The 19,215-nt window shown below is 40.1% G+C and overlaps 1 protein-coding gene across 3 annotated transcripts in view; it reads left to right on the top strand.

The window, feature by feature from the left end:
- The window catches only part of SLC44A1 (solute carrier family 44 member 1), a 70,801-nt gene that overhangs the window by 21,471 nt on the left and 30,115 nt on the right, over positions 1-19,215 (top strand). For all 3 annotated transcript variants that reach the window (XM_075021839.1, XM_075021840.1, XM_075021838.1), the window contains exons 3-4: positions 470-612; positions 9,245-9,381. In XM_075021839.1, the coding sequence (XP_074877940.1) occupies positions 470-612; positions 9,245-9,381 (280 nt within the window). The remainder of the gene's footprint in view (positions 1-469; positions 613-9,244; positions 9,382-19,215) is intronic.

The following is a 19,215-nucleotide window of genomic DNA, read 5'->3' as shown; positions in this document are numbered from 1 at the left end:
AAGGATCTTGTCAGATAGGCTTCTTCATTCTAACTCATCTTTGAAAGTACATAATTTGAAGGAAAAAAAAAAATCTTGAAGCAAGCAAATCTGGACTGTCTGGAATCATCTAAGATGCATACTAACCCTTGACAGCTCAAGCTCTGCTTGTAGCTCTCCTTCACTGCCTGCCCTTGGCCTCCCTTCTGCTTCATGCACCACTTGCTGACAATGTGACTCTCAAAAAAACACCTACAAGATTGTTAACTATGCTTGGATAATATGCAGTGTTAGATGTCTGAATCCTTTTCTGGCTTGCATTCAATTTTATAATTGCACAACAGTTCTCTGTGGATGGTCCTTGTCTTTCCTTTTTCAGTCTGAAAGAATTTTTAAAGAAACCTCCGCTTAGAAACAAATTAATTAAACTGACTTTCCCCAGCTGTCAAACAGAGTATTACTAAACTGTGGGGGTTTTTTTCTCCTCCAGGGTTTTATCTGTGGCTTTTCAATAGCTACAGGAGCAGCTGCAAGACTGCTTTCAGGATATGACAGTTATGGAAATATTTGTGGACAGAAAAATGTCAAGGTGGAGGGAATAGTCAACAGTGGTCTGGACCTCACACACAAGAAGTGAGTATATGATTCAATTGCTTCATTCTGTAAATCAGGAAAGGCAAAACCTTTCTTCCTTTGAGAGTGATTTTCAATAAAATGGGAAAAAGGACATGCTAACTCATTCCTACTTGTCTTTCTCTACTCTTCTCACCTAGAGAACAGCAATGTTTTGTAACAACCAGCAACGGTACTTGGAGAGTATATGTTGACAGATGTGCAATACGAGTACAGTTAAGACATTGAGGAGTTTCGTTTTCTTAGCATCCACTTCATGTAGGAGATTGTATCAGGCCACTGAAGAATCTTATTTGTTAGAGTTGTAGGTATGACAAGTATTCTCAGATTTGGAAGGAGGCCTTTGCTATCTATGTAGAAATGGTTCACTTTTGATGTTGTACACTCAGTTTCTGCCACTGAGTTTAGAGGGAGATGGGATATAATCCAACAAATTAAAAGGAGACTTTAAAATTTAAACTGTAAGCAGAATATATATCAGTGGCTTGTGGAGAAAATGCACAAAACTTTTAAGCAGCACACAGCTCTTACTAAGCAGTGTCATGTTAAAACACATACTTACAGGTCAGAACCAGCACAGATATTTCCTATCTATTGCCCATACTGCAGTAGTAGTACTGGAGCTGAGTACAAGAATTCTGGACTGATGGGTTGAAAACCTGTGAACATCTGTTGAGGTCTGTCTGCCAGTCAGTGGTCAGAGTGCATCTGTACAACTGGGGTGACTTTAGAAAGTAAACTATTTAGTCTAACCTTAGAACAGTGGTATTAGTTGACAAAAAAGATGTTCCTTTCACTGTTGATAATTCAAAGAACTAAACAAGGCCTTTAATATCTGAGTATCATAGCCTTTTACTTCACACCTTACTTTCAGACTAACTGAAAATCCGTAATTTGCATGAATTACTTTGGAGGGATGCTTTCCTAAGATCTGCTTATTTTGAGTTGCTATACCAACGATTCCTAAAGAGCTGATTTAAGATTTAATGTGGCTAGGTAATTGGTGTGTTGCCAGAAGAATTTGAGTTAAATAAAATAGCCTGAAACTTTAAAGAGATTTCTTCTGTCAAAAGAATAATTTCTTAATCTAATCACAACTTCCAGGAGGGTTGATGGGCTTAAAACTTATTTTCCTACTTTTTAATATAAATATTTTAACGCTTTCTAAGATCAGGTGTATTCAGTACAAAATTTTCATTCTTGTGTTGCGAGAGAAAATACAAATTTAAAATTATAATTTTAAACTTACATTTAGAAAGAAATGGTGCCTGAGTTGTGTGAAGGCAGAGAAACTCAGACACCTTATTGAAATGTAACAATAAATAGTGTAATAGTCTCCTACATGTGACAGAAATCAGGCCATCATGAGGAGAAGTGTCTACCACTAAGTGATTGCCTCTTGTAAAGGCAAGATTGAAAGACAGCAAATAAAATTAGAGACTATTTTTAACACAGTTAGTAGACAGAACCCATTGCTTGTCAAAGGCTTAATAAGGTTCACAAGGATTATGTTTTCCTAATAAAGGTATCAGGGTTTGAGGCATGACCTAAGCAAATGAATGGATACACTCATATGGGATATCATGATCCCTACTTGGGTGAGAGTGAGAGAAAACCTTCTACCAAGGCAGATTATTATAACTGTTCACAGTGATGTGCCTGGTACAGTCCAGGGTACCCAGCTTTGGAAGAAGCCAGTTCTTATGTAAGCGAGTGATCCTTCCCACTCACACTACTTTTAAAAGCTATAGCTTTTTAAATTTGCTTGGCAATTTTTCAGAAGAAACTATCTGCTTTGCATCTGTTTCTAGCAGATGGAGTTCCTGCAGTGTCTGAGGTGCAGTTCATGGGAGTATTTTGTGCTATTTTATAGGAGTACTTTTCAGATTGACTGTAAAAATAAACTCTTCTTCCTGCCTGTACATTTCAGTTTGAGTAGAGAAGGTAAAGGCTTTAAGCTCTACAAATGTGGTTCTGGAAACACAAAGTTATTCTCATTTCATTCTGCTTGCAGGGTAATTCTGTCTTCCTTTCCCAGTCCGAGGCAGAAAAGCTAAATCATCTGTAAAAATAACGTTTTCTTCCTTGCAAATGACAGCAACCCATAGGCACTGTAATGAGGAAGTGAAATGGATGTGGTCTGTGTGGATATGGAAATCTGGGTGGTAAGGATGAAAAGCAGAGTCCTCACAGGGATATGATTTGATCTCTGTGCATCAGATATGCTGAAACCAGTGAGGTGAAATGTTGGGAAAGAGGATTTTACAGCCTGGTCTCGTGAACAAAGAGTCAATCAGGCACCTCTTTATTTTTACAAAGAAAACACAGTACAGCTTTAATAGCCTGTGCTCTAGAGTCATACACGGGATTATAGTCTAGCCCTGGCAGTGAATTCTCATTAAACCTATCTGCTCCAAATAAGCTTTTTGCTTTTCAAGTTCTGGCAGTTATAAGAGGGTTAAAAAAAACCTTTTATCTGCAAATAAATGATGACTATGGCAGCCAAATACATGTCCCTGAAATGCTAGTTCAGTCTGATTTTGCTGCTTGGACAGAATCCAGTTTGTGCTGATCACTCAAGTATAAGAATATGTGCATGTGACACTGTAAGGAAGAGTTAGGATGGCATTCCACCTTAATAAATGCCTTTGACTCAGGAACATGCTTGGGGTTAGGTAGTGGGAAAGCCCAGGGACAGTTTGCAGCATGCATACAGAGAATTTGGTTTGAGTGAAAATGTATATGCCCTACCCACAATTTGTTTAGAGTGGGTGTGATCCCTTAATTCACTTGTCCATTATTGTGATAAGATGCTTGTAGATCACAGCAAAGGTTGTTCTGTAAAGTACTCATTTGCCTATAAAGAGATGCCTTAAGAGCTCACAGAAAATCAATGACACTGGCAGATGTAAGAGTGTACAGATTACTTGAAGGTAAGATTGGCTTGTTCATAGGATTTGCCACAGTGCTTCCAGAATCAGGGTGTAGTGTACAAAATGATGTTGCTTTGTCTTCCTGGAAGAGAAGAGGGAAGAGGAGACTGCTGTATTTCTCATGGACATAAGTAGGTAGTAGGCACTTGTCTAGTAAGCTACTAGTCAGAAGCCAAAATTGTTGATTTGAGGAGGTTCGGGGGTATTTTTTTTTTAACCTCTGGTCAGTTTGAAATTATATTTCTAATTACTTGCCTAGAAATCTAGATTTTTCTTTCAGAAGTGAAAAAAGAAACACATTGCAATATAAACTCAAAATCATAGTAGAGCATAAGGAAGGTTAACCTATAGAACTGTAAAAAAAAAAAAATGTTACGGTGTGTTTTGAAAAGTTGTAATGAAGTTCATTTTGGATTACATGCCTCATGATTGACAACTTGACCTTATTTTCAGACATCATGGCTTTTGAAAAGTTAAATAAACTCTGTCCTTATTTTCCTTTATGTATAGGAATTAGCTTAAAATTAAAGACGAGCTTAAAATTTCTGATTTTTATTATGGCGACAGGAGGTAGACATACTAAAAATTACATGCAGTTGTTTTTACTCAAGTAACTTGTTCATCATGCTGTATTTCAGAGGTTCTTTTAACAGACTTTGATTTTCAGAAAAGTGGATTATTAAGATCAAAGAATCATAGAACCACAGAATGGTTTGGGTTCGAAGGGATGTATAAAGATCATGTAGTCCAACACCCCTGCCATGAGCAGGGACATCTTCAACTAGATCAGACTGCTCAAAGCCCTGTCCAACCCAATCATGAACACTTCCAGGGATGGGGCATCCATAACTTCTCTGCGCAGCCTGGTCCAGTGTCTCACCACCCTCATAGTGAAGAATTTCTTCTTATATCTAATCTAAATCTACACTTTTCTAGTTTAAAACTTGTCTTATCACTACAGGCCCTCGTAAAAAGCCTCTCTGCATCTTTTTGGTAAGCCCCATTTAAGTACTGAAAGGCCACAATAAGGTCTCCCCAGAGCCTTCTCTTCTCCAGACTGAACAACCCCAACTCTCCCAGCCCTTCTTCATAGGAGAGGTTTTCCCACTCTCTCCTGATTTTCATGGGCCTCCTCTGGGCCCCCTTTAACAGGTCCATGCCTTTCTTCTACTGAGGATCCCAGAGCTGGATGCAGTATGCCAGGGAGGGTCCCACGAGAGCAGAGTAGAGGGGGAAGAATCACCTCCCTTGCCCTGCTGGCCATGCTTCTTTTCATGCAGCCCTGGATATGGTTGCCTTTCTGGGCTGCAAGCACACATTGCCAGCTCATGTCCAATTTTTCATCCACCAGTACCCCCAAGTCCTTCTCTGCAAGGCTGATACTTCATAAAGATGCTTCCTAGGTTGTGAAACTGATATACTGAATTCCCTGTAGCAAACAAATTTTCATCTGCCATCTTGAAGCATCTCTAACAATATGAATACTTAGTTTACTTCAGTCTTTGTATTGTTGATCTAAGTTACTTTCTTATCAACAAATTAGTCTATTGTTGATTCTAAATAACTGAAATTCCAGCACAAAGCATGTAAGTATGTTCTTCTAGTGAGAAACAAAACCTGTTCTGTGGACACAGTATGGAATTTTCTGTACTAAAATCATTCACTTGCCATAAGTAAGCTTTAAAAACAAAAACCAAAATGCCTTTTCCTCTGTAATGCTGGTGCCTAGCATTTTGATTCTTGTTTTAGTTGCTAAAAATAAAATAAATTAAAAAAAAAAATCTTACTTCGGTCTTCCTAGACCATGGATTGAAGCCACAGGTTTGATAGCTTGGAGTTTGCTTTGCAGCTGCCTTATTGCTGTCAGAACTGTCTCTGAACCATGCAATGCAGTGTTTGATTTACATGTGTCCATTTAAGGGTATGCCAACACAGCACACTTCTGTCAAAACTGCATATGGCACTCTAGCTGCATTGTACGTCTAAATTTCCAGGCTTGAGTTAAAATTGTAGTGTTTATTTTACAAAATATTCTAATTTCTTCTGGCCATTAAAATTATAGCTTGGCCTTTGAGTTTAAATCACTGCAGAAGTGGGCTGGATTCTAGCTTGGTTTCCTTGGGTAGTATGTGTTAAGAGACATTTGGAGGAGTCTCCTATCCAGCCACTGGAGCCCAGCCTGATAGGTCCTGGGACCCAGGGTCTCTGTCTGGGCTGAGGGCTGTGGATGGACAGACACATGCGACACTGACATAGCTGGTTACACAGACTGGCACTGACAATGTGCTGCCTTCAGCAGTGCCTGTAGTGCAGGACTTGCATAAACACAAGCACAGACAGCCATGTCACCTCCTCCTCATGGGCTGGCAGAGACAGAAGGTTGTTAGTGCAGCCACACACATGACACTCTCTAGGTTCACAAGCACATGCACAGTTACGAATCCCACAAGAATGAGCACAGCCCCTCTGCCCACCCGGCACTCTGATCCCAGGCCCCCTTACCTGCCCCGTGGGTCCTCTCTACTCGGCAGTTGGTCCAGCTTGGTGCTCACTAGCAAACACTCACACCCTCATCCCACAGGCACCCCATACTCACAGGTTCCCCCCAAATACCAGCACAGACCCTCCACCCACCTGACAACTCTGCGTGGACCCAGAGCCTCCTACTCACCAGCTGGTACAACTTGGAGTTTGCTGCTGAGTTACACATGCGCACACCCGCTTTGGGGAAGGTACAGATGCTCAGCCCCTGTCAACAGAGAGAACCACACAGGCTGTGACTCATAGTCCTGCTCCAGACACCTACGCCGAGCCCTTCACCTCTGTAGCTGTTTTTTTCGGGACACACATTGTTCCCACCTGTTATGGTTTAACCCCAGCTGGCAGTTAAGCACCACGCAGCTGCTCACTCACTTCCCCCCCACTCAGTGGGATGGGGGAGAGAATCAGAAAAAAAAGTAAAACTTGTGGGTTGAGATAAGAACAGTTTAATAAAACAGAAAGGAAGAAACAAATGATGATAATAATAGCAATAATAAAATGACAATAATAGTAATAATAAAAGGATTGGAATATACAAGTGATGCACAATGCACTTGCTCACCACTCGCCAACCAATGCCCAGTTAGTCCCCGAATGGTGATCCCTCCCAGCCCCTCTCCCCCCAGTTTATATACTGGGCATGATGTCCCATGGTATGGAATACGCTTTTGGCCAGTTGGGGTCAGCTGTCCTGGCTGTGTCTCCTCCCAACCTCTTGTGCCCCTCCAGCCTTCTTGCTGGCTGGGCATGAGAAGCTGAAGAATCCTTGACTTAGTATAAACACTACTTAGCAACAACTGAAAACATCAGTGTGTTACCAACATTCTTCTTGTACTGAACCCAAAACAGCACTGTACCAGCTACTGGGAAGACAATTAACTCTATCCCAGCTGAAACCAGGACACCAGCCCAGTGGCTGGTGGCCAAGACCCCTCCCTGACCCAGTTGCTGGCACTAAGACCCCACTCACTTTGGGAGCTGACACCACAGATCTGGTGCACCCACACCACTAGTCTGACTCCAGTGCTGGCACCAAATCCATCATGCCAGTCCCCCCAGTAGCACTTAGTCCTTGTAGCATTTGCAGCATCCGTGCACATGGGATAGAGACTGGAATTACGCAGAGAGAGAGTTAAGAAAGGATTTAGTAAAAGGATAGGGCAGACTGCAGTGATCAGCTGCTGGGCTCAGTCAGACCAATGTACTGCTGACTGACATCAGCCTACATGGAACTGTCCCCTTTTACACCTCTTTCTGTCTGCCCCTCCCTCTTGTTTCTGCCGGAGTCCTGTCTCTTGCACGTTCCCTTAGCAGCTGGCACAGTCCCACTGACACCTCCTGCACCTTCAGGTTTGCATCCTTATCAGTTGCAAAGTCCCTGCCTGCAGTTTCTTGATAGCCCATCAATTACTGTTTTTGGTTATTGTTTTCCTTGGTCAAGTTTTATGTCAAGTGTCTCCCCGCTTTTCCTTATCATCACAATTTGGTAAGGTGCTTAGCTAGATAATCTTACTGAAAGATGAGAATTTTCACACTCCCCCTATCCTTACCAATTAGTGCAACTGACCAGATTTGTTCCCATCACAACCTCCCTTAGCAGTGTCAGTCAGGTTTGACTTTGTAGGTTCTTGTTTGTAGCTTCTTTGACCAGATACCCTCAAAGGAGCAGACACTGTGCTTACATGTAGCCTTACGGTATGGAATAGCAACTGCAGGAACTTGCCTTCATGAAGAGGAAGTTGTAACAGGAGTGTCCAGCTAATACAAGTATTGTATATCTTGGTATCAACTCAAGAGTATTTTCTTTGAAATAAAGGAAAACTGTGGAATTAGTGGCTTATTGCTTACATGCAGTTACTTTGGCTGTGTCTGTGGGACGGAATGTTTCCTGTTTGCACTTGCTTGTTAGACTTTCATGATCTATGGAGTCCTGAGGTGTGTAGTGTAGAGATGAAACAAGGAAGGATGTGTGGACAAGGAAAGAGAATGTTTTAAGAATGCAAGTAGTCTGTTACCATATTACAGTTGATATTGATAACATGGGTTTTGATGGACTATCAGGAAGTAACACTGTATTAAGTACTAATAATTCTTGTATACTGAGACTGGATAATAGAACAGCCATTCTGTGGGGGAAAGTTAGACAGCAATTGGCATATAGACCGAAAGTGTTCAGGCAGGACCTACGTGCTTTCTAGGAGCAGGAAGGTTTTTTATTAATTACAGAGTGAATTCCCATCATGAGGACTGCAAAAACAGAAATGGCATTTTATATGGCAGTTTGGTGTTTTCCTATGATGATGTTAGATAATATGAAGAGAGTGTTTCAATGCATAGTATATCACTAGAATTGTAGGAATTTGAAAGACTTGTTCAACTTCAAGATAGAAAAACATTCTGCATCTATATTATACCATGAATGGACAATACTGTAGGGTTAATGTTTGTGGTGAAATGTGTATAGCCAGGAGAAGATGTTAGCCAGGAAGCTATAAGACATTCTTCATGCATTGGGTTTTTAAATGACAGTGACTCATCATGGAAAGTTAGCAAATAGAATCTCTTCAAAATACTGCACTTGAACATTGGATAGTTCTACTTGAAATATCTGAACAATTTTTATTTTTATATAAATAAAGTAATCTGCTCAGTCATATGGACTGGTGGTGTGGAAAATCAATCTAAACCAAAAAGCTGATCTTAATTGCTGGTATTATGCATATTCATTAAAGTAGCTATGGACGTTGTCCTTTTTGCAGCATAAGTATGACCTTATGGGGTTTGTTGGGTCTTTTTGGAAAAAGTTGGATATCTTGAAGTCAAGTTTAAGGTTGGAATGAAGCTTTGTGAATGTTTAAACTCATATCTGTGAAGAGGCATGGTAGAAGTGCTGCTGTTTTTATGAAGAGCACCATTTGAATGGACTTGAATCTGGTATGGTTAAACATCCTTTCTGTGTGATCCAGTAGTATATAAATATCTATGTATTTGTGGTGCATATTCTTTCGACTCACAATTATGGTAATAGCAAATTTCCTGTGTTTATGGGTAGACTGAAGGTTAGTCTTAGCTGAATCCTTTACTTTGAAATGAAATTGATTTTGTTCAGTGTAATTGTTAATTAAAATAGGAGTAATTTATTTTTTTTTCTTCCCTAGGTATGTGTTCTTCCTGGATCCATGCAACATTGATCTAGTACAACAGAGGATCAAGTCACTTGCTTTGTGTGTATCAGCTTGCCCAAGGAAAGAACTAAAAACTCTGGCTGATATTCAGAAATTTGCAGAAACTAATGGTATGCAAAAAACTATGTTATGAATCACATCATAGAATCATGATATGGTTTGTGTTGGAAGGGACGTTAAAGGTCATCTAGTTCCAACCCCCCTGTTGTGGGCAGGGACACCTTCCACTAGACCAGGTTGCTCAGAGCCCCATCCAGCCTGGCCTTGAACACTTCCAGGGATGGGGCATCTACCACCTCGCTGGGCAACCTGTGTCAGTGCCTCACCACACCCATGTCTGTTTTTGTTCATGTAGCAGGTATTCTCATAGGATTAAAAAAAGACTTGGGCATTAGCAAACTAAAAATTAAATACATATTAAGAAATACCAATAGAAATAATGTGATATTTATATTAAGCTAAAACTTTACTAAATCTTACAGTATTAATCTGCTTCTGTTCTGTCATGTCTTGGACAGTTTTGAAAGCTCATTGTTAAAACAGGACTACAAAGTGTAACAAGAATTTGAGGGAATGTCTGACTATAGGGTATGTTCTCAACTCCTGTGGAAATGTTCTGACACTGCTGCTCAACAGTAATGCTTTGAAATATCCTCATGTGTATGGGGTTAGTGAGAGCAATGCTGCTATTAGATGGCACTTGCTGCACAGAATATGGCTGTGGATGTGAAAATATTCCTGCTTTTCTTCAGTGCTACAGTGGAGTTCCTGGGTTTTTTTGTTTTCTTACACTTTTTTAAAGAAGTGTGAAGGAAACTAACTGTATTAACAAATTGTACCCCATCTCCCCTAAGAGCAGTACTTTTTCTCTGTAGCAATAATACTGATATTACTAGCTCAATTCATATTTTAACACTGTATGGAATAAAACACATGAGAGGTAACAACTTTTGGACCTTCCAAAAGAAAGTAAAGATAAAAACTTAATTTGAGGGAATTTCAGGGGATTTCAGCTATTCAAGTGGGAGCGTTTTGTCCTAAACTTTCCTACTTCATCCTTTAAAATGCTGCATTAACATTTTGTGAGGTATTTGGCTAATGATGAGTCAGTCTGGGCAACCAAGTTCAAAGCAGTGAAACTGATGTTTTTTCATAGAAGGAAATGCAATTTTGATTTCTCTTCTGGTACAGGTTATGTGAGTACTTCTTGTTTGAAAGCAGAGCAAGCTGAAGTGGCCCTAGGACACTGTTAAGTGCCCTTGGGTCTCACACTGCATTGTGCCCACACTCTTGGGTGTCTGACAGCCTGAATCAGGGAGCTGAACTATCATGTGACATTACGGCATGCATGGAGCTGCATAGATGGCTGTGCCAGCACAGTGCAGCAGGTGGTCTGAGAACAGGAACTTCCTCATGTGATCTGTGCACTGTTGTCAAATACAAGCCCACAGTGAAATTAGCCAATATATATTTACAATTTTACTCTTTACCCCTTATCTGACCATGCTGTGTTTTTCTTAACTAATGCAGACCAGTTATTTGTTGATGTGAAGTCAAGGTCATTAGTAGTGGAGTACCTCTTGAAATAATGAAATGCAGCCGTGCCTTTTTTTACTACAAATACTGTTTCTATGTTTATAAGTTAAGTCTCTTATTAATTGTGCCTGAAATATGTTCAGTATAACCATCTTTTAAAGTAAACCAAAACCCACTCTTCCTAAAACATGCTATGCCTTGTCCTCATGGTTCTCCATTCTAACTGTATCTCCCTTAGTGTTTTAGATTTTAAAACCTAAAGATAAAAGATTTTTTTTTTAATTAATATCACAGCCAGTTGTTCCAGTTTACAGAAGCTTGGTCAAAAGCATGAAACCTGGTGCTACAGCAGAACAGAATCATCAATGAGTTCAATTCCTAATTTTCATTATATGATATTGGGCTTATCAAAAACAGGTATTAAACTAAACTGAGCTTTCCTTTTGTAGATGAACCCTGTGCAAGACTGGGATCACACAGTTCAGAGAAATATTGTCATCCTCATGGTTATGTTTCTGCTTAAATATTCACCAACCTGTGCAGGTTCCAGTAAGTGATGGTTTGCAGCAAATGAACAGCTTAAGTATTGATCACCGTAAATGTTGCATATTATAGTAAAAGTTCAATCACCATGCAAGAACAGTGAATTAGTACCCAAACTATAGTACTCAGTAAACAGAACCGTTTTTCTGAGAGCCACTTTGTAACTATGATAGTGGGTTTAAATTAATTAATACTAGGATTATGTTTGGCAGTCTGTTTCAAGTGACCATAGACTCCACTGTAAAAAGGATAATAAGGAAATCTGAGGACTTTGAACATGACTGCACAGAGCTTAATTGCAATTTCTATGTTTGTGATGATACCTAGTTAGAATTTAGAGTTCAGCTGTCAAGTTCTGAAGAAGGAGGGCAAGACATACGTGTTTGGTTTCTTGTGATAACCACTGCTGAATTTTCCCAGGCTTGCAACTTCTAACACTCAACAAGAAAACCACCTTAATGTTTTAAATATATGGGTCGAGAATGCAGTAAACTCTTAATTTTGCTCGGCTGAGCCCTTCTGAAAGCTTTAACTCCTGCAACCTGAAAATAGCACTTGTGCTGGAGATAGGCTCTATGTATGTTGCTGCATGTGCATTTGAAGAGTTAGCCATTTTCACCTGTCTCACATGCCATCCCTGAAATCACCTTACTTGTCCATGCACCTTGGAATTCTTTCATAAATTACTGTTTAAGAACCCTTCCATCCCAAAGAAATCCTCATGTCAAGAGGTGGTTTGGTAAGTTCATATAGAGGAGTTTTTATCTAAACATCTTTATCAAAAGATGTAACATAGTAAAACATACTACAACATCCTTCTATTGATTAATGATTTTATAAATAACATGTATGATCTTCCAGCTAGCTTAGAATTTATGGTATCTTTCCCAAAGTGGGACAGGCACTTGATTGCCTGTACGCAACATGGCAGAACTGCTAACCCCTAAGTTTTAGAGCTGTTACGGCAGAGCTCCTGTTGTGCGGTACAGCTTGTATTTTTCTATAAGCAAGATTATAAATACGCATTTAGGGCATGGAAAATGCTTGCCTGAGGCATGAAGATCATTTCATGACAAAGCAGCCTTTTGGCTTCCTGAGTCAGTAGGGATGCACTTGCTATTCTGCTGTAATTTGGGAAAAGGAGCTGACTTGATGAATAACACTGCACCATTTCAGGACAGTGACTTCAGTGCCAACCCTCACCCCACTTGATCTCCCACAGTCCGGTCCTGCATTTTCAGTACCTGCCCATCTAAGGAAAGAAGAACATCCCTTGCAAAGCCTGTCTGATTTTAGGAAGACAAGAAAGCATGTGCCTTTAATCTGTTCAGAATAATTGACACCCAGAACACTGGGAACCAGTTGGGACCTTTCACAAGAGGAGTAAAAAGGGAAGGAAAAAGCTGGGCAGTTGACCACTCAGATCTTCAGCCTGTGCCAAGATGCAAGTTGTAAAATACAGGAATGTTCTGGAGCAACTCCTGTAGGTGATGGAGAAAGCTGCAGTGTTGGCTGAGAACATGTTCTAATGCTGTTCTCACACAGCCATGATGATACTTGAGTTTATAGAGCTATGGACTGAAGACAACTGAGAATGCAGTATATTGTGAACGGGTTGCTGCTGGGCTCACCAGGATTTTCTCACCCAGCAGGACACCTCAGGCAAGGAGTACTTGAGATTCAACGTTAATGTTGGTCTTGGCACTTAAAAAACGATGTATTTTGAGTAATGTGACTGAAAGCTTTTTTTTCCAGAAAGCTGATTGATGCTTCAAAACATAATGTCCATGAAATACTACAGTGCTATTTTCAAGGACTTGCCAAAGCATTTTGAAATATCCTTGAAGCTATAATTCATATATGATTGTGCCAAATGAATAATGGAAATGTCATTATTAAAAAGAAACACTAAACAGATGGCCATAATTTCTGTCATGTTTAATTCAGTGATAACTATATTGGCTGGTCATTGTGGGAACTAATATTCCTATCTGTTGTGTAAATGACTGGATGCAGATTTAGGAAACTAAAATGAAATTTCTATTTTACAACGTGTTGGCAGTCATCTTGGATTCTTCTGCCTGGAAAAGAGAATACTATCAGGAAAAGTAAGATCATTAAAAGCAGAAATAGCTTAGAGGTTAAAACATAGGTTAAAAGTATTATTCCTTGATCTCATGACCTGAGTAATATGAAACTAGAGATCAAAAATGAAATTACTAGGCATCAAAGAGCCAGATTTTTTACACACAAGTTATTGTTAATTTACAAAACTTATTGCCATGAAGATATTGTAGATACCAAAAGATAAACTGTTAGAATAATAGTGTTTGGATATTTAATAGGTGGTTAGCACTCAGGGATATCCTTGAGCTATAATTGGGGGAGAACTAAAGATACAGTACAGGAAACATCTGCTACGGGACTAGACGGATTTTAAATTTGATTCCAGAACAGCTGATTTTATTTAGCACTGGAAGAAATATGAGTGGAGGAATGGGTAAATTAATACTTGTTTTCAACTTTTTGTACTGTTCATAAGAGTGGGGAATAAAGAAGGGATAGTCTGGGCTTTTTAATTACAACTCAAAATACATGTATATGAATTCTGACTTGGGTTTGGTTTTTTTTATGTACAGTTAGTTGTAACAGCAACTGTGCTTCGCTGTCTCAGTAGTTCTTTTTGTAGTTTTCAATTCTGGAGACATCTAAAGATCTTAGTAGTGGGGTTTTGTGTTGGATTTTTCTTCGAACATTCTTGCAGGCACTGGAGAATACTTACTTTTACTTCAGTCCCACATTTATTTATAAAAGCAAGCTGCAATTTCTCCTGCCCTCTGATGCTCACTCTTTTAAAGAAGTGATGGTATGTCTCTCTGCAACAACTAGAAGTTTAGATATATACAATCATTACTTTCCTTCCTTTAAAACACACACCATGCTTCTGGAAGGCACCAGTGGATATATCTAGAGAATGAAGCTTGCTTTCTTCACTGAGAACAAATCTGTCATTAATCTGAGAAATCCTGACTGCAGAGTGGTGTTTCCTATGCCTTGTTGCTCATCTCAAGGCATCACTATTTTTCTAGGCTCTACTAGGGCCCAGAAATTAGGTTTAGGTGTTAAGGTTGAGCTGTATCCTTGGTCAGCCTTCTGCCTCTATTCCTGCACCATTTGTAAAAGGCATAGCTACAATGTTTAGGTATGTTTGTGCAGTCCTCTGATGCTTCCACATTAACTGCTGGTTCAGGCCGTGCACAAATCAATGGCTAAGAAGTGGAGTTCTTGTTTTCTTACTCGTTTCCAGCTCTGACGCTAATCTCTGCACAGTTAAATGCTACTTCATTCCTAAATGAAGCATCAAATGTGAACTTGTCTGCTTCTGGAATGTTTTTGTTGTTCTAAAAACCAGTAGGCAAATAGGAAATTTATACAGGCCTAAATTTTATGTATTCTTAGTGCTTGTGTTCTAATTACTTCCTAATAGTTGTAGACCAGGTATAATTACAGTTGTCAGACCTGACAGACAAAGGATGAAGAAAGTCTGGTCAGCATCAGTGTATTTCCTTTCATGATGACCTGAACTTTTTTCCACTTGGCAGGAGTTCGTGAAGAGATGGTCTTGTTACTACTCCCCATAGGCACGCTTTTTCTGAGGTCATGCAGCATTGTTCTCTGTTACTGGCAGAAGTCGGCAATGGATAGTAATTTACTACTGGAAGTAGTGCTTGGCATCTTACCTGTTCTGTGGGTTTTGGCTGTGGAATTTACAGCAGAGTTCTCTACAGATACATAAGCCAGTGTCTTAAGCTTCCACTTTTCTATGCCATGTTGCTAGTCCATAATATGCTAAGATATTATGCAGTTATTGGTAGTATACCAAGTTGTCTTATTGTGTGAAGCTTTGGACTGGTAATGTAGTTCACATTAACAGTTTAGAGCTGATAGAGTTTGACAGATAGATTTGAGGCAAGCTCTGGAGTGAGAAAAGTAGAAAAGTGTTAAGAATTTCATCCTTGTGAGAGTCTGTGAGCCTTGTCCTTCCTGAATACCAGTGAACTCCACCTCTGTCAATATTCAGTTGTTAATACCTCTAGATTGTATTGCGTGGGTTGGTCAAGCATAATCATCTGTGAGTCATATATTCACAATGTTAGCTATGTTTTAATTGGTGACACTTACTCATAAAACACTGAGAACCCACAGTTGTACTTTCAACACAACAAAGTACAATAACAGTCTCACTCCTGCTAACATTTCTGCACATTTCTCTATCTGTGGGTACCTGGCGTTTGATTCCTGTGTTAGAGGACTTATGTTACTGATGGACTCATAGGATGTTGCTTGTGAAGGAGAGAGAATGCTTAAAGTGGAATAAGATGTTTAATCTCTGCTTCATCATAGGGTGTTTTAGAAGTCATTTAGGTCACGTATGTGTGCAATAGATGCATATTGTCAGTCAGACTCAGAACAGTGAGAGCATACATGGAAGACCATATAAATTACCTTATCACAACTGGTTTCTAGTCTCTCAGGCTGTGCTTTGCCACGTGCCTGTGGAAAGGGGTATGTGGAGCTGCTTGGAGCCACGCCTAACATAAGTAGAACATACTCCTAAGCCCTTAAGGTGACTGTTCTGGTTCTGGTATTGAAGCTATCCCAGGTATCTCTGCATAGTTCCATATTTTTCTGCTTAAATCCTTGACTCTGAATATGATTCCATGTTTTAAGATATGAAAGTCCTTGTTTTAGTTCCTGCTAACAGTGTTGATAGATGGATAGGCACTGCTGAGCAGCTCAGAATGGGATTCAGGACCTCTGGCGTGCTTTCCACCACTATCATTCAGACAGTCAACTGGCTTCCTCTGTGGGCTGGTCCTCTGAGCGGATGACTTAGGAAGTCTTACCATTTCTGAAGCTGTAAACTTTGATATTGATAGTGATGCTGATGTAGCAGGGGTTTTGTCTGGTTTTTTACAGCACAGCAAATGCAGGAAGGAAAGCTGTACTGAAGCTGTGGTCTCTAAAAGTAGTTTTATCTAACCTCCTTGGGTTAGTATGGAACTCCTATTTACTGCACTGCTGTGGAAGGCAGGGGGTTATGTCTTGTTCCGTGTGCTGTGTCCTCTAAGCACACAAGACCCTTAATAATTTGCCTTCTCACTTGGAAAGAATCTTTGAAGTAAGAGTTTGGTCCCCTGTCTTTGTCCTGGCTTTCTACAGCATCTTTACGTAATTTGTGCTAAATGTGGCTGGTTTTAGAAATGCCAGAGATAATGGCTGTTCAGCTCCTTACTAATGCAAGCCTAGCCAACACAGAAAGAAGGAAAGGTGGCTGTCACTCCTATGGCTACATAAAGGTTGAAAGGAAAGTTTGTCTTTTGAGATTCTTTGCTCCAGTCATGTTACCAAAATATTCCAATGGCTGGAGCAACTCTATTCATGGAAAGAAACCATGGAACAGAAGCTGTGTTGTGTCTCCAGGATACCACTTTGTAGGTGAAAGCACCAAATTATAGCACTGTGGGATCAGTAAACTCTGTGTGCTCATCAGCAGCCTGGCATCTGTTGCTCTGCATAGTTTAGAAGTGTTTTTCTTTGAGGTTACAACATGTTGGAATCTCAAATCCAATCCCTGTAGGACAGTTTGATGTTGTTTGCCTAATGATTTCTCCAGAAGAAATATGTGCATTGCTGTAGGAAGCAAAGGATGTATTACTTTAATAATTTTTTAGTTTGTTCTCTGTATTCTACCCATAATTTTGTTGAAACATTTATGAGTTACAGTAATTTAGGAATAATAATAGTATCTTTGGTAAAATAATTAGCTCAGCAAGGTAGATGATTCAATTCTTTAAACTTTTGCAAGCCTTGCAAACTCAAACAGCAATCGTAAGACTGGCTGTGCTAAGACAGTCTCTACTAACACAGAGTAACTACAGTGGGGTGGAAGGTTTGGCAAAGCAGCCCATTCTTCCCACTCTCCCCTTACAAAATTAAAACTTTTATTTATTGATGTACAGGATGTTTTGTTGAGAAATCAGTTTAAATTTGATGTAAAGTGATACATTATTCAAGCACACGTTGGGGTTGTAAAACTCTCCTACACAGTATTAGAGAAGTTGGAAGGTTTTCAAAATATAAAGAAATAAATACTTGTGGGAATAGTAAAAATTTATTCTGCCTAATTATGTAGGACAAAAGGACAAATAAATCTCATGGGGATTATTTCAGCTATTGGACTGGTAGTTTCTTTAGATGCAGGGTGGTTAATGTCCCTTGTCTGACAAGCTCCATGAGAATATTTCTGTGCTTGGCTGGGATTCTAAAGAAGCATACTATGTGAGGTAAACAGCTGAAGGGAAGAGTTCCAAAGGAGCCCCAAGAGCAGTTCCCAGGCAAGAGTTGACAGTGGCAGCCAGAGTCATCCACTGCTCCATTGCATGACAAGAGGGAACACAACGTTGGGTTCCAGAGGGACCTGGCAAGGTGTGTCCAGTTTCCTCCACAGCCAGGGTTTTGTTGGGTTACCCTAGTCTACAAGGCCTACTTGAATGACTTGTGACCTGTATGCAGATCAGGCTCTGGCATTTGGTTTTGCTTGGCTTACATCTGTGATCCAAGCAGAAGGTTTTCAGATACACATTTGTGCAAGGAACCTTGAACCTCCTTCCCTGGCCGTAGCAAATCCTACCCTTTTTCTCTTCTTCCTGAACTGCTAGAAGTCACAAGGAGGCATGGTTATCCACAGATCAGCTGTATCCCTTACGCCTATTTAAGTGTGGGGGCCTCTGCATAAGATACTTAACTGTAGTTCAACACTGGTAGTGTTGAATGGCAGAATGACCAAGCTGGCACTGCACATTCTGTATCACAAATCTGTATACAATTGTCCACATACCCTCCCTCCCCCCGCTTCTTCCTATGGAACTTCTTGTTCTTGTCATAAAATCATAGAACAGAATCATAGAATCATTTAGGTTGGAAAGGACCCTTAAGATCATCAAGTCCAACAGTAAAAACTGCCAAGTCCACACTAAACCATGTCCCTAAGCACCACATCTACATGCCTTTTAAATACCTCCAGGGATGGTGACTCAACCACTGCCCTGGGCAGCCTGTTCCAGTGCTTGACAACCCTTTTCGTGAAGAAATTTTCCCTAATATCCAGTCTAAACCTCCCCTGGCACAACTTGAAGCCGTTTCCTCTTGTCCTATTGCTTGTTACTTGGGAAAAGAGACTGATGCCCACCTTGCTACAACCTCCTTTCAGTTAGTTGTAGAGGGCAATAAGGTCTCCCCTGAACCTCCTTTTTCTCCAGGCTAAACAACCCCAGTTCCTTCAGCTGCTCCTCATAAGACTTGTGCTCTAGACCCTTCACCAGCTTCGTTGCCTTTCTTCAGATGTGCTTCAGCATCTCAGTGTCTTTCTTGTAGTGAGAGGCCCCAAACTGAACACAGTATTTGAGGTGCAGCCTCGCCAGTGCTGAGTACAGGGGGACGATCACCTCCCTGTTCCTGCTGGCCACACTATTTCTGATACAAGCCGGGATGCTACTGGCCTTCTTGGCCACCTGGGCCCACTGCTGGCTCATATTCAGCCAGCTGTCGACCATCTTTATAGCTTAACTTTTGGCCTATATTCAAAGCAATGCAAAATAAATGTAAATATCTGCAATCTTCTTTTTCCTTCTGTTTTTAAGATAAACATGTGACTCTCTCAACTGCTGCCCCTCCATCAAATTCTGGAATTGTTTGTAAATGCACTTGATCCAGAAGTTTTCATATCTACAAGAACAGAATAAAAAATTTTGCAGCAGTATAAAGCCTTTTGTCCAAAAAGAATAATAATTACTTTTTAGATA

The sequence above is a fragment of the Buteo buteo genome, chromosome Z (assembly GCF_964188355.1).
Source record: "Buteo buteo chromosome Z, bButBut1.hap1.1, whole genome shotgun sequence".
NCBI lineage: Eukaryota > Metazoa > Chordata > Aves > Accipitriformes > Accipitridae > Buteo > Buteo buteo.
Note: the sequence above shows the minus strand (reverse complement) of the source record. Positions and strands in the feature narration are given on the sequence as shown.